Source organism: Haliotis asinina, chromosome 15, assembly GCF_037392515.1.
Source record: "Haliotis asinina isolate JCU_RB_2024 chromosome 15, JCU_Hal_asi_v2, whole genome shotgun sequence".
NCBI classification, from domain to species: domain Eukaryota; kingdom Metazoa; phylum Mollusca; class Gastropoda; order Lepetellida; family Haliotidae; genus Haliotis; species Haliotis asinina.
In genome coordinates this window covers 43,110,082-43,125,723 of record NC_090294.1, presented here as the reverse complement: position 1 = coordinate 43,125,723, position 15,642 = coordinate 43,110,082, and the positions used below count along the sequence as shown (strand labels likewise).

The window sequence follows — 15,642 nt, the reverse complement described above, 5'->3', positions numbered from 1 at the left end:
CACAAATGTCGTTTTCTGATTAACCGAGCGTCCTTCTATTATGTTCTATATACCCCGCTCACAAGCAAGTAACATTTTCCATGTACACCGCTGGGAATGCCGAAATCATTTGGTACTTCGCGGTAGTAATTCTTTATCTCGAATAGCATTGAATCGCGTACGATGTACGGAAATTACCGATGTTTTGCGGATGCGAATTGATGAACGGGAAATAATTGTGTTTTCCCCGTCGTCTGCAAAATCTAGCAATGGCTACAAAACATTTTGTACCCGCACTTCAAACAATTCATAATTAACATTGAGGTGTTCGGTAAGATAAATAAGTTGTGAACAACTTAAAATGCCACAATGCTGTTTATAAAGCTCTCGTTCATCACGCCGCGCCCCAGGTAAACTCAACATGTGCAATGTGTAAAAAACATTTCCCAAATCTCCCGCTGTGATATTTCTTCAAATGGCGGGGTAAAACCCTACTCATTCACCGTGGACCCATGAGGGTCCGGGGTAGAATAGACCTGGAGCAACCCATGCTTGCCATAAAAGGCGACTATAGAGGCGACAGAGGGGATCGGGTGGTCAGGTTCGCTGCCTTGGTTGGCACATGTCATCGGTTCCCAATTGCGCAGATCGATGTTCATGCTGTTGATCACTGGATTGTCTGGTCCAGACATGGTTATTTACAGACCGCCGCCATATAACTGGAATACTGCTGAGTGCGGCGTAAAACTAAACTCACTCACTCGCTGTGTCCACACTAACAACTGCTAAGAACACAACTAACAACACAGTTGTCAGCCCGTCTCACGTCGAGTCCCCATTTGCGCAGATCGATGCTCACGCTCTTGATTACTGGATTGTCTGATTATTTACAGACCACCGCCAGATGGCTGGAATATTGCTGAGTGCGGCGTAAAACTTATCTCACTCACATAACACCTTCCCCTGGGCCAGATATCACGAGAACCTGGACATTTCGGAATGTTTAAAAATTTAAGCATGAATTAATATTAATGCTTGAAAATATGCACCCATCGTTCTGACATTGAACGTTGTATATAAAAAATCAATGTTGACATACGACACATCTGTCGTGAAACGATTTTCACAAAACATCGTGTTAACCGACGCGTGTACGCAGAACATCAGGAAGAACAATTTTATTGATTCATGGATTGTATGTGCATCAACGTGACATGTAAGTAATCAGAAACGTTTCGACAATCTATACTCTCTACAAAAAGCAGAGAATCAATCAAAGTTGATATAATATTGATTTTTTTTTGAGAGTGCAACACTACTTGCACTTCCATATGATAATGTTTATCACACTGTAATCGCTCTTAAAATATGATTGACGTATACTGTGAAATTTGCATGTGTACGATTTCCATTTTCGGCTAGAAAACTAGAAAACACTAGCAACTGGGTGATCAAGGTAACTGACGAAATTAATACTCTTCAGTGATATATGGGTGTTCTTGAAAACCGTCAAAATCAACAATGACACCACATGCACGTGTATGGGGCTACTGCATCGTGCACGTGCATCCCATGCGTTTTGTTTATGGGTGGTGATAATATAAGTTGTTCCCTGGTCCCTCGGGGACCATGGGTTGAGTTACAGTCGATGTTTGTTTATGTTCCCTGAGCCAGAAGTAAACATCGAGGGTACATCAACCCATGGTCCCTCAGAGACCAGCGAACAACGTATTTATCTTACCGTGTTAACACCTCAGTGTTAATTTTGAACTGTATGAAGCATGGGTATCACGCCTGTGTAAATCAAACGATTAGAATCTTGCATCTTGCTGTTTTTTTCGCGTAGATATTGTCTTAGTAAAGTCGCCTCGATGTAATTCCCCTTCTTAACATTCACAGGACCCGTGAAGGTCCCGTGGTAGAATTGGCCTTGAGCAACCCAAGGCGACTATGCTTGTCATAAGAGGGGTCTAATGGGATCGGGTGGTCAGGTTCGCTGACTTGGTTGACACATGTCATCGGTTCCCAATTGCGCAGATCGATGCTCATGTTGTTGATCACTGGATTGTCTGGTCCAGACATGGTTATTTACAGACCGCCGCCATATACCTGGATTATTGCTGAGTGCAGCTAAACCCACTCACTAATATTCACAGGGACCACTGCGCATGCGTTGATTCAGATTGCATGTGGTGAAGTTGTGTATTGCATATGGTCATTAGCAGACAGGCAGGCAGACACATGGATGTCAATACAACAGACAGTGAGTTTTGTCTGTGACAGAGGCTGTTTATCACAATCGGCATGTTTTTTCTGTTTCCACGAAACATGAATCAAAACGTTTCAATTTTCAAGCTGGGCATCCTTAAAAAAGAATGGAATTTGTGTTCCTAATGCTCATCTTTTTCTTTAGAAACTTGGCAGACCTGCAAACAACCCGTTACGATCCTAATGGTGTGGGGTTAGAGTTAGGCACCCTTTACAATCCTTGGGGTGTGGGATTAGAGTTAAGCACCCTTTGCGATTCTTAGGTCAAGGGTGTGAGGGTAGGTTTAGGCCCCCTTTTCGATCCTAAGGTTTAGGATTTGGGGTTAGGGTTAGCACCCTTTACGATCCTTAGGTTTGGGGATAGGGTTACGCGCCCTTTGCGATCCCTAGGTATAGGGTTAGGGCTAAAGGTGAGGGTCTGGTACCCTTTCAGATCTTTAGGGAGCTGACACGTCTTCAGAGGCAAACAACCCATAGGATTTGGGTCAGACCTTACCTTAGGACAGTGAAATCCTAGATAATCCAACTGAAACACATTTCGCGCCTTTAGGGTCTCATAAGTACAGTCCCAGAAACAATGACACAAAAAGTGAATGCAAAGGGTGTTGCATAGTGGTGTCGCATGCGCAGTGGTTCATTTTCATTTCTTCTGCTTCTGTCTCACTGCTGTAGCAGTGAGTTAATGTACGAGCACTTGTTAACTGTGATGGCGCTCGTGGTCCCGAGGTAGAACGTCTGCTAACTGTATCACTTATTAACGAAGTCAGTCATTCGTCGAGGCGCGTTCGAGTTCCATCAGCGCTACTTAATCTGAAAATGTGCAGTATTTTGTGTTTTTACGAGTCGCCTTCAAGGGAATAAACTGTCCTGGCATCCCGGTTCAAGACGCCTGAACCTAACCATTGCGCATGCGCTATGTTCACACCACAGCATTGCTACTGAAACTGCTTTTCATCTCATCTGGGTGAAATCAGTGAATCGCTTGCACTCCGATTTTTCTTTCATCGCGTTATTTATGAGTTTTTTGTGAGGCCATTTTGACTAGGGTCAGTGTGGCCATTTTGTCGTGTGGCCATTTGGACCTGTTCCCGTGACCTTTAACATAAGCTTACAACTGCCGTGGCGCCACTATCACATTGTGAAACGGGCCGCTAGATTTTGTGTTTCTATGTTTTGCTTTCATCACTGATGAAACTTTGACATACTCGCTACTCTCTCGTTTGCTGTTACTCTCTCGTTGTTGTTATGGCATACAAACCTTTACATTCTGATTTGTCAAACAACCTTTTTGATGACAATCCGTCAAATTTAGTACGTGATATGATGTTTATGAATTTCTTCAGGGTCATTTTGTTATGAAATATTCAGCAATTTCAGAAAATCATGAATTATTTGGAGTCTTCCATGGCAACTGTAGAAACACGGCTTACACACAGTCTGTTTCTTACGCAGACAGGTTCCAAAAGGTCGATATATATGTCCTGAAAACTAATGTGCAGTTCCTTCTCCTGTCGGTATTGACAGAAATGTCAGTGGTGTGCATTTGTTCACGGCCCAGCGACAGATTGTCAATGTCCGGTTGCGTAGCTGAATAACCCTAGGATAGCAATCTTTTTGGGGTGTTCCGACACGGCAGGTCAACTTCTGGGTCGATCACATGGCTGGCCTGTCATACTGAAACGGTTAAGCAGCCAAATTATGGTTTGTCATGTGCAACCTAATTTCCTTGAAATATGAAATATCCTACTAGTTAGAAAGCAAGTTTGGGATTGCAACAACAATTACACCTGTATACTTTCATCTGCTCGTCAGTTTATTTCAGTTGTTTCATGGGTGAAGTCAATATTTCAGTTATTCTATAGAGCAATTCAGTTGTTTCATGGGTGAAGTCAACTATTTCACTTGTTTCATGGTTGAAGTCAATATTTTAGTTGTTTCATAAGTGACGTCAGCTATTTCAGTTGTCGTTATGGGTGAAATCAGTTGTTATCAACTTATCACTGGTATTCGTAGCAGATGGTCAAGCTATATGCAGATGATAAATAATCAGTTCTAAGAAATCTAGACATGTGGTTGATGACACGAACCACCAACTGAACTGGGGTCCAGATATGGTTTCGGTTCAAAGTGATCATTGATGTTAGGGATATTAGGGATAATCTAGGTCTTCTATTCTCCCTTTTGACAGGATATGTTTTTAACCATCAGATAACAGAACTGGATCATAACAACCTTTTTCTGAAAACTTGAAAACATAAATGAAAAATCATCTTGAAAATAAATGCTCTTTCTCTGTCATGAGACCGACAGACAGAATACACAAGAGCAGAGGCAGTGTTCATTCTAGGCCGCGCCGTTGGGACATTCGCGCATTAACTTTTAACGTAGCGCTCTGTACATGTAACGGGGGATCCATTCATCAATGTAAACTTGAAAGGCATTACGGGTTTGTATCCGCTTGACAACTCAAGCAAATTTCCAAACTAAGTAGATCTTTAAAAAAACAACAGCACACCTTTTCTCGTCAGAACGATTTATTGTTTTGAGTACTCTGAACTCAGCTCGTGACTTTTACAACAGTGCGAAACCGTGTAATGCTGAAAATCGAAGCGCTTAGTAAAAGTGGTTGCGATAGGTCGGTACCAATAAGGTTGCAGTTTTACACTGTTGTTGTCGTTTGGAAAACGTTGTCTCCCAAACGCCGATGTCAATCTGAACAGAGACCATGTAAAAGATGGTATCTGGTGTGAACGTCTCATTTTAGAGCAACAGCATTTTTTTTTGCTATGTATCCGAAATGGGATCCCTATCTTTCGACTTAAGAAAAAAACGTTAGCAAAACCCACCAAAACACATCCATTCGTCGTGCAAATGACGTTAGTGCCAAATCAGGTTTTGCACGTGCAGTCGATTACGTGATCTTCGCATCGAAGTTTTCTTCATTTGTACGTGTTTGCATTGCCCTCAGTAATTGAAAAAAAACTATTTTAAACCACAGTTCCAACGGTACTTTAAATGCAACGATTGTCAAATGAGCAACGTGAACGTGCGGAAAGATCAGTTATTTACGTCGCAAGGGCAATGGGATGCAGCCGTCGCTGCGTTTATGACTTGAGAGGTTGTCTACAACAAACTGGTACCACCTCTGATCGCCCAAGGTCGGGTCGTCGACGTGTGACGTCACGAGCAGAAGACCGTCAAATCGTCCTACGTCACCTACGTGACAGATTTCTACCGGCTACTCGAACCAGAGCTGAGATGTTTAGAGGTCGACTGTCCTCACAGACCATTCGAAATCGGTTGCGGGCTGCCAATCTCCATTCTCGACGTCCATATGGTGGGCCAATACTGACGCCGTTTTATCAACGTCAACGTCAACGTCTGGTGTGGGCCCAACGTCACCTCCAATGGACCCAGAGACTGGAATCGAGTCGTCTTTAGCGAACCCAGGTTTACCCTCAGATTCGCGGACGGCAGTGAGGGTAGTGATGCCCAGTGCTGTGTACAGGAAGTCGACAGATTCGGGGGCGGAAGTTGCAGGGTGTGGGGTGCTTTCTGTGGGAACAACCGTTCCCGACGTCTGGTCATCCGTGGAAACCTCACAGCTACTACCTACCATGACCAGGTGCTCACCCCTGAACTTGTTCCTTTCGTGGCGGCTCATGACGTCATGACCCAGGTCTACAGTTCCAGCATGATAATGCTCGCCCGCATACCGCGATGTTGACACGAAATTTCCTTCAAAACGCTGGAATCAACACCATGGACTGGTCATCGAGGTCCCCTGACCTTAATCCAATAGAGCACGTTTGGGATGCACTTGGGAGAAGGCTTCGTGGTCTTCGGAACCAACCTCAGAATTTGCAGGAACTTGGCACTACCTTGCATGGCAATGGCACAGAATCCCCAACCACGTGTTCACAAGCATCGGGCAGTCGATGAGGAGACGGTGTTTGGCAGTGGTGCACAATATTTAACTGAGAAATCTCGAACTTTTATTCTTGTGACTTGACATTCTGTATGCCCATGTTTTGAAACGGCAGTGTACCCTAATGGAACTGATTGTGGCCCTGTCAATGTATCAAGTACATTAGATAGACCTCAGCAATGAAATAATAACAATTTAATACATATATTTAAAATATGTGATTCCAACTCTGCCAGTGGCAGCAACTCTTGCTTGAACTTGATTCTTGATTCAGCAGTCCGGACGATTCGCAATCCGTACGAATTTATTGAGAAATCAACCATCCGGATTAACGACCGCTTCACTGTTGTCCTCGTGTTAATGGCTTTCGGGTGTTTAACCATACGTTATCAATAATAGTACAACATGCCATTAGCCCGAAACAAAATCCGTAAAAAATGTACCCGTCACTGTCAAACTAATCATAATCATAAGAATCATTCTTTGTTGAAGGATGTGGTTGTTTCCAAAACTCTCTCAGGTTGAAAATTCAGACTTAGTTTTACCTGGACGAAAAGAAATGCTCAAATTATATTCACATAAAGTTTCTGATTTGTTTGTTTCTTTCAAATATATTTCAAAGTGTATGAAGATGTTGCTGGAATACTGCTAGAACGGCATAAAACTACACTCATTCAGTCTTACAGAACCAGTATCTAGGAGTTGGTTGGCTGGGATATTCAGTTGGTTGGTTGGTTGGTTGGTTGGTGGTTGGTTGGTTGGTTGGTTGGTTGGTTGGTTGTATAACACCGCACTCAGCAATGGTCCAACTCTATGCCAGTGGTATGTAAATAATCGAGTCTGGTCCTGAAAGTCCAGTGATCAACAGCATGAACACCAATCTACCCAACTAGGTTACGCCATGTGCCTGATCCCCCGATGCCGTTAGTGGCCTTTTACGACAAGCATGGGGTGCTGAAGACCAAATGTAACACGGGTCTTCAGAGGTTATGAATTTAGAAATTTTCATGTGTGTCAATAGTTTCATCAAGGAATTTCCAAGATCCGTCTCCATATGGTGTGCCTGTTAGTGCGGATCGCGCACCGTGGCATGACACCCGAACCGTCAATAGTTGTGAATTATTAATATACAGCGTATGGTTTTTAAGATACCAAATATCCCTGGTTCGTGTTCAGTGGTTTTGAAAGTCAGTAGTCTGTTTGAAATGAATATATATCCCATGACAACATCAAAGGCCCATCGTTGGGGTAGACTCCAGGCGTTACACCTGAGACCAAAGAGTTTATGAAGAAGCGATAAAAAACACACTGTGCCCATGTGGGGAATCGAACCTTCGTTGTTCAAACACCTTACGCCCTAGACAAGCCCCTGCCTGTCAATATAAAAACACTGAAACTGTTGTTTGCGGAATATAAACTCATTATCGACAATGTCTCACTAGACTTTGAAAAAATGCACACCACTGATATTTCTGTCAACACCAGACATGCTACTTTTCGACCTTGCTTGCGCGTGGTTTAATGTCGTATGAAACAATATTCCATCTATATGTCTATTTATTTTGCTCGAAACCCGAAACCGCACTTCATATACACCTTCAGATACAGTTCCAACGAAAGACACCGAAGAATTGATAATTTTCATACTTTTTTTCTTCACACGTTATGTCAAAATGGGGAATCGAACCCGGGTCTCCAGCTTGACGAGCCACGGGACGCTTTAACCATTAGGCTACACCACCGCCCCTCGACTGACGGATGGGATTTTGCTAAAAACAGTATACCGTGACGAACTGGAGTTCAATATCTATCTAGGTGTTACCAGATAGTTGTTGAAGTGATCTTCTTAAGATCAAGATGTAGGCGAAGTTAGAAGTTCTCGGAAGGACAGATCCTCGCGTTAATTGTTACTTGTGATCGTCCTTGTTCCAGAAGTTGCCTGCTCTGCGCCAGACGCACTGTCCAACGCCAGCCATTCCTTCAACGACAGCACCTACGGCGCAGAGGTGACATACAACTGCAGCATCGGGTACAACTTCACAGGACAGAGCAACATCGCGACATGTTCAGCCTCGGGGAGATGGGAGGGGTTAGAAGGACAGTGCAACCGTAAGTGGGTTTAGTGAGTGAGTGAATTCAGTTTTACGCCGCTTTTAGTAATATTCCAGTAATGTCGCGGTGGGGGACACCAGAAATGGGCATCACGCATTGTACCCATGCATGTGGGAAACCGAACCCGGGTTTGGGGTTTAACCACCAGGTTGCCCCACCGCCCCTTCATGTAAGTGAATCCGGAATCGAACCGGCGCCTTCGGCATCGAGCGAACGCTTTTACCAATGGGCCACCGCTCCTGAAATAAATTGATATAAATCAGACAGGCGCATCTGTGAAATTACGTCTTACGTGTTCCCCGACCAGTTGATTATGCTTTCAGTATTCTTAACTCCTCGGGGAGTATGGGTCTAAGTTACCCGGGGACGATGGTAGGGTTTTACATCCATTTCACTGTCGGGTACCCTTCTGGATGAACAGACGCACATTTCCTGTAGGTGACTTGCCCAGGTTGATGCCTGTTGTACTGTTTCGGTTCCACTATTTTGTCATCTACCGTGCAATGAGCGGAATGAGAGTACCCACTGTATACCATTTGTCCATTTCGCACCCCTTCATCTATGGCTACAGATTATGACGTCAGTACCACTGATTGTAACAGTAGTGCACCATTATATTATTTCATGCAGCCGATCGTTTCTGAGCGCCACGGATTGTGCAGGGACAGAGTGTTCAGTGGGGGTTCATTTGTATGAATTGCAATCCCAGAACGGAACAAATAAAAAATCAACACGTAAAGCAGAATAGGTCTGTGAATCTGCCTGATGATTGTCCAAATCAAACTAAGAATCCTTCTTTAAGACCTGCTGGCCGGGCTTCACTTGACACTACCTTCACATGAAAGTACAGGTGTTCCTGTATTTTTTCCAGGAAATAAATAAAGAATACTTTCACATGTTCACTTATTTGTTTCGTGGAGGTATCGTATCGAATTTTAGTGATATATTTTGAACATTAGTTGTTGTTTTTCGGCTCCTAGTCATCGACTGCGGTCCGCCTGCAAGTCTCAACAATGGCACCAGTGGGTTTACCACAACGACGTACGGGTCAGTTGCCGTCTACACCTGCAACATCGGCTACAACTTCTCCGGTAACAGCAACAGGGCATCTTGTGATGCTGATGGCACATGGAATGGCGTGGAGGGTATTTGTCAAAGTAAGTACCGGGAACGATATCTTGTCACTGGGTAACATTGATACTTGAAACGTATCTGGGGCATGTTTGGTACCGGGGTCGGATTATGGGGCTGTCCGTCTCCAGTTCGTCCTGATTGTTTATTTCGATTTTTTTTCTGTTTTTATTTATTTTATTGTTTTGGTTGTTTCCTTTTTGGTGTGTGTGTGTGCGTGCGTGCGTGCGTACGTGCGTGCGTGTGTTTCTTCTTATTGCACTCAGCAATACCTATTACCAATACCCTCGGCTCTGGACCAGACAATCCAGTGATGAACATAATGACCAGGAATCTAAGCAAATAGGATACAATGACGTGTGTCAAAGTAACGGTAATTCTAATGTAACACATTGTTTGTTCAAATATAGTGCTCTAGAGTGTTCTACGCCTATTTAGGAGACTCAACCGAAGATCCGGATTAGAAATGGGCTTTAGTAGCCCATGCCTGTCGGAAGTGGCGACTAACGGGACCAGGTGGTCAAAGGTGCTGACTTGGCTGACACGTCATCGTATCTCAGTTGCGTTCATGATATGCTCATCAGTGTTCATAATGTTCATGCTGTTCACTGGAATGCCTGGTCCAGACTCGAGTATTTATAGACCGTTGTCATATTGCTGAAATATTGCTGAGTCCTACACTAAACAAACAAACAAACAAACAAACAAACAAACAAACGTATTTAAGAATCAAGTACTTCGTTTAAACCTTGATTCAGCTGAAAATACTTTGATACTGTTACGGTCAAAACTTTGCCGTGACAAAAGGTGTAAGAAATCCCCACCGAACCAGCCAAATATAACACTGACGATGCTAAGAGTTTCATTAATGTTTTATTCAGCAAACCACTGACAAGATACAAAGCAAAATACAGAGGTTCACAATAGAGGTTTCATATACAATGCAAATGAGTCAAATCTGCAGTAATGGGTCACAAATACAATGTCAACTCACCGAAGTCTTGATGTGAGAGTGAGGTACAGAATGTAACACAGCGAGAGGTCGGGCAGCGGTTATGAAGATCAAGCGTTGAAGGAGATCTGTCTGTATTTCCGTGTCGACAACACGGCAACTAGCCTTTATATATACAGTCAATATTTCTTGAAAGTTCGAGCACTTACGACTATCGCCGTCAACGTGGAATCTTCTTAAACAGTAGTAGTCTGCCGGAAGTAAACAGTTAATCAAGGGAGGCAACTCTAGAGCACTTCTTTAAAATTTGCTGCCAAAATACCAAAAAGTGCTGATTATTTATGACACAGAATGTGACCCATAATAATTACCATTTAATTAATAATACAATTTACAGATAATACACTCTCATAACAATACCATTTTTCTAAAACTAACTTTTCTCCTGTAGATGTTGACTGTGGCATCCCTGGCGAAGTCGCTGACGGCAACGTGACATACGATGAGTCCACGTATGGTTCCGTAGCCGTGTACACTTGCAACGTTGGCTTCAACTATACCGGCGTCAGCGTGGGCGCTACGTGCGACCACACGGGGCAGTGGCAAGGTCGAGGGATATGTCAACGTAACTACAACTTCAGCTTTCCGTCGTTTGATACGAACATATGCCGCATAATTGAGAATCGGCGTTATCTGATATCGACTAGATTTACCGAAGCTCAGTTGACCCCAAAATGCGCGAAAAGTATAATTGTGAGAAGAGTGTCAAAATACATAAAGTGTCCCATAACGATTTGTACAAACGCCTTGGCTCATAGTTTTAATAGTACAGGCGTATCTGGTTATTGAAAACAGTCGTTCCTTTGTACAGTTTTACCATCCTCGATATCTCCAAGGTATACGTTCCGATAAGTCTCCACTATACCCTGGACACATCTACGGGTCGGCCCGATAATTTTATTACCTCCCTTTGCTGGCTCCGCCTTCTTCACAGCAGCCAATCAGCAAGGCCGCCGTTATAACCGAGCTTGCCAGTGTCAGCAAAGGTAGCGGTCGCAACTGCGGAGGCTTGTTTGCAGTGCGACTCATGATCAGATTTGGTGGAAATCATACAGACAATTTAAATTTATAGGTCCGAAACGTTCAAAAAATGTATGCAAAACCCCCTTCTACCTCTTGCAGGGAACCTATTCATGGTTTGTTTTGCCTAGTTTAATCGGTTAGTTAATTTAAAAAGCGAAAGTGAGTTGTGATTGGTTCGCTTCCCAGCGTTGCCCCCTGATTGGATAAAAAGCCAATCAAGGGGGGTAATACATTTATCGGACTGAGCCGTATATGCGTCCAGGGTATAGTGGAGACTTATCGGAACGTATACACTGGAGATATCGAGGAGGCAGTTTTACATGAGTAGGACGATTCTTGGATCAGAACTGATCTTCAGCAACGCATGTTTGTCGTAAGAGCGATCGAATGGTCACGCTGCTTGACCTGGTTGGCAGATGTCATCGTATCCGTATCCGTATCCGTATCCGTATCCCGATGTTCATAATGTTGATCACTCGCACCAGCATGCTGTCTCATCGGCACCAATCGTAACAAACCTCTATTGACCAATCCAGTGAGTCTGACGACCTGATCCCTCTTATGGCAAGCATGGGTTGTTGAAAACCAATTTTAACCCTGACCTTTATGATTCTGTTGACAGTTGTAGATTGCGGAACCCCTCCTGCTGTGGATAACGCCAACAGCACCTACACCACAACGACATTCTCATCCAACGTCACATACGAGTGTCACACAGACTACGTCTTCACGGGGACGGTGTTGGACTCGTCATGTACCCAAGTGGGGATTTGGATAGGAATGGACGGTCTTTGTGTGGAATGTAAGCGTTCTTTTGTGTCACTTTCGAACATTCTTGTTCGAAATTTCATGGATTTGTAATTTCAGTGTTTACAAAGAGAAGTTTGTTGTGAGCTCAACAGACACATATTCCGGTGTTGTTGTCTTGTTGTTGCTTGGTTTGGTTTGTTTAATTTGCTTTGTTTTGTTGTTGGTGGTTGGTCCGGCTTGATCTTGGTTGTTTTGTAGTTGTATTTTTTATCTTTTATTTTAATTTTTATGAGTGGGGGCAAAGAGGAGTTGGGACATTTTACGTGATGACTATTCTCGTAAATCTCTTAACGGCTGTTGTTTTTGTTTTAGTTGTTATGAGTGGGGGCAAAGGGGAGTTGAGATATTTTACGTCATGACTATTCTCGTAAATCTCTTAACGGCTGTTAACGGTATCGAAAATATTTGGGAGCAGTTATTCAGTTATGTGTTACAATTTACTTCATTGTAATTCCTGTTGGTTGATTGGCTGAACGTGTCATGTGATGTTGCATGTATCACCCCAAAAATGGGAAAAAATAATCCACGACTATCATTGCGTTCCCTTTGTGTTAGCCCGAGTCATGTGTGTGCGGGACGCGTCATACGTGTACGTGACCTTTTCGTTACGCCAATGCATATTCAGGGCCCCTCAAGACACCTTCAGATACCCAATGCCCGGGGCAGAGGGGTAGCCCAGTGGTTAAAGCGTTCTCCCGTCACGCCGAGGACCCGGGTTCGATTCCCCAAATGGCTAGAATGTTGCTGAAACGGCGTAAAACTAAACTCACTCCCTGGATTAGCCTGGAAGTAATTAAATAACACACCTGCTGGCTTGCAATCATGCGATTCTGTTTTTCAGACTTTGTAAATATTGCGGCTGGCAAACAGGCCTCACAATTGAGTACCTACAGCTCAGCTACGGCCGATAAGGCCCTGACCGGAGGTTGCGCCGATGGACACTACGTTAACAGTCCATGGTGGAAAGTGGATTTGGGCAAGGACTATGATATTGATCACATGACAGCTAAGTTGAGAGGCGATTGTTGTGGTAATTCAATCTTCTTTCATCCGTGAAGATCCTGGTTAGAATTGATCTTCAGCAACCCATGCTTGCCTTGAGTGGTGACTAACGGGAGCAGGTTGTCAGGTTCAGTGACTTGGTTGACACATGTCACAGTATCCCAATTGCCTTGATCGATGCTCACGATACTGATCACTGGATTGTCTGCTCCAGACTCAATTATTTTCTGTATGCCGCCATATAATTCAAATATTGTTTGGTCCAGTTTTAAATAATAATAATAACAACAAACCAGTCAACCCTTCCTTGCCCCATGAGGCGATGGATGGGATCGGGTGGTCAGTCATTTAGAAAATCATTGAAAAACAGACCACTTACACTTTATGAGGTTCCAAAGTGCATAAAAACAAATTATTAGATTAATAGTGTTTGGTTTATGATATACTGCACACAAAAAACACCTGAAAGAGCCGAGACGTGGGTTGTTAGGAGTAGTGCACTTTACCGGGCGCACTTTTTCCGACTTTTTTCGGATGGATATACTCGCACCAAAAGTAAGCCAACCCTAACCTTTACTCACTTACCCTAAGGATCTAGAAGGGGGTTGCCCGAGGGCTAAGGATCTAGAATGGGGGTCCCAAAGGGCTAAGGATACAGCAGCGCGCTCATTAGCAAGCGCTCAGCATTCCCCGGGTAGCGCACCCGGTAAACTGCACTCTAGCCAAATGATGTTATATCCAGCGCACGTTCGTAATCATCGGCACGACTTCGATGTTCAGATGTAAACAACCTCCAGGGGCATGACTTGTGACACTCTTCTGCAGTGACAGTCTTTTCCAAACACAATAAGCTATAGCCCCAATAACACCTCATACCTAAACGCATTCAACACGGGTGGTCAAAGATGGATAAGTATAAAAATGTAATAGTAGGAGATAAAAACAAAACCCATCGAGACGGGTGCTTCTTCCAACGACGCCACGTTTTGCTGCGGGTGTTTCCGCTCGCGACCGACAAATCACGGAAGTGAGCCGAAAAATCCCCGAAGATGGCCGAGCACGTTTCAAGTACAACCGATATTGCTTCCGATATGGCCTATGTGTTCCTGTTATTACCGCTAAATTGCCGATATGGCTGCAATTGTTTCGCGAGTGGGCTGCGTTTGTTTAACATTTGAGATGCAATTCCTTCAGATTTGCTGTAATTCATTTAATTACTTAGTGGTGCCTGAAGGATACGTTTCATTACGAGGGGGCAGCCAAGAATGGCATACTGGCGTCCATACAGCGTGAGCAATGCAAAAAAGTGTACTGTCGGTGCCTTTGATCTTTCAGTGCCTTTGATCTTTCAGGGGAGCACCTTGGAATCATCCATAATATTCACAAGCACAATACGGTCGCGGAACCAGACACTTGTTAGGCTGCATAAAAAAAATTAAATGTTTCTAGGGCACTTTTTTTCAAAAGTGATGAGGGTGGTAGGAATTTGTTGGATTTTTTTTCATTTTTATAGAAAAAGAGTGACAAGGGAGGAACACACTTTTATTTTTGTTCTCTCAGAAATAGTTTGGAAAGTCATTTTTGTAAAATGTCAATAAAAAATTGTTACGCGCACAAATAAAAGTGACGCGCCGATGCCCAACAAACACTTCACTTTTCATATTTAGAATTATTATTTCAGCAAGCAGAATGAGGACCTTGACCAATGTCCTACAATCATCCACTGGAGCGTCAACAACGTGTCCGAGGACGTCCGGATCCATCACTGAAGGCAGCGTTTTGACATACAGCTGTGCAGGAAGGGGCAATTTTCGTTATGTGACGTTCAAACTGACGGAAACTAACGCAATGACGCTGTGTGACGTCAGAGTGTACATAAAAAACCCATTACTCTGAGACACTAATAGTTGTGAGGGGGGTGGATGGGTGGGGGACCAGTTGTGTTCGACCAGTTCGAAGAGTGCCTTAGCATTTCCCTAATTCTTCAGAGCCTCCTAGAACCTCAACATGCATATGTGCATCCGTGTGTTGCAGTCCTCAGTTGTATCTGCTCTGGTGTGTGGTAATAATGTCAAAACATTTACCACGGATAATGGATAATTGTCCAAACCGGTTTTCCAGAAACTCGCGCCCATGGTTGTACGCGTATGTGCATTGTGTGTGCGTGAGTTTAGTTCTACTTTTAGCAATATTCCAGCGATATCACGGCGGGGGACACCAGAAATGGGTTTCACACATAGCCCCTATCTATCTACATAATGTTAATATGTTGGATGTTTTCGGATTTGTGCTCCTGGTGTTATCCTGTTCAAACTGTGAGTGTTTCTTCAGTATTTTATATTAATATTCATATTTTTTGCGATTCTCTAGTCTTATT

At 43.6% G+C, this 15,642-nt stretch overlaps 1 protein-coding gene across 1 annotated transcript in view; it reads left to right on the top strand.

The window, feature by feature from the left end:
- The window catches only part of LOC137266140 (sushi, von Willebrand factor type A, EGF and pentraxin domain-containing protein 1-like), a 56,314-nt gene extending 41,153 nt beyond the window's left edge, over positions 1 to 15,161 (top strand). The window contains exons 5-10 of the mRNA XM_067801629.1: positions 8,108 to 8,284; positions 9,268 to 9,444; positions 10,822 to 10,995; positions 12,076 to 12,255; positions 13,105 to 13,293; positions 14,947 to 15,161. Coding sequence (XP_067657730.1) covers positions 8,108 to 8,284; positions 9,268 to 9,444; positions 10,822 to 10,995; positions 12,076 to 12,255; positions 13,105 to 13,293; positions 14,947 to 15,161 — 1,112 coding nt within the window. The remainder of the gene's footprint in view (positions 1 to 8,107; positions 8,285 to 9,267; positions 9,445 to 10,821; positions 10,996 to 12,075; positions 12,256 to 13,104; positions 13,294 to 14,946) is intronic.
- The last annotated feature ends 481 nt before the right edge of the window (positions 15,162 to 15,642 follow it).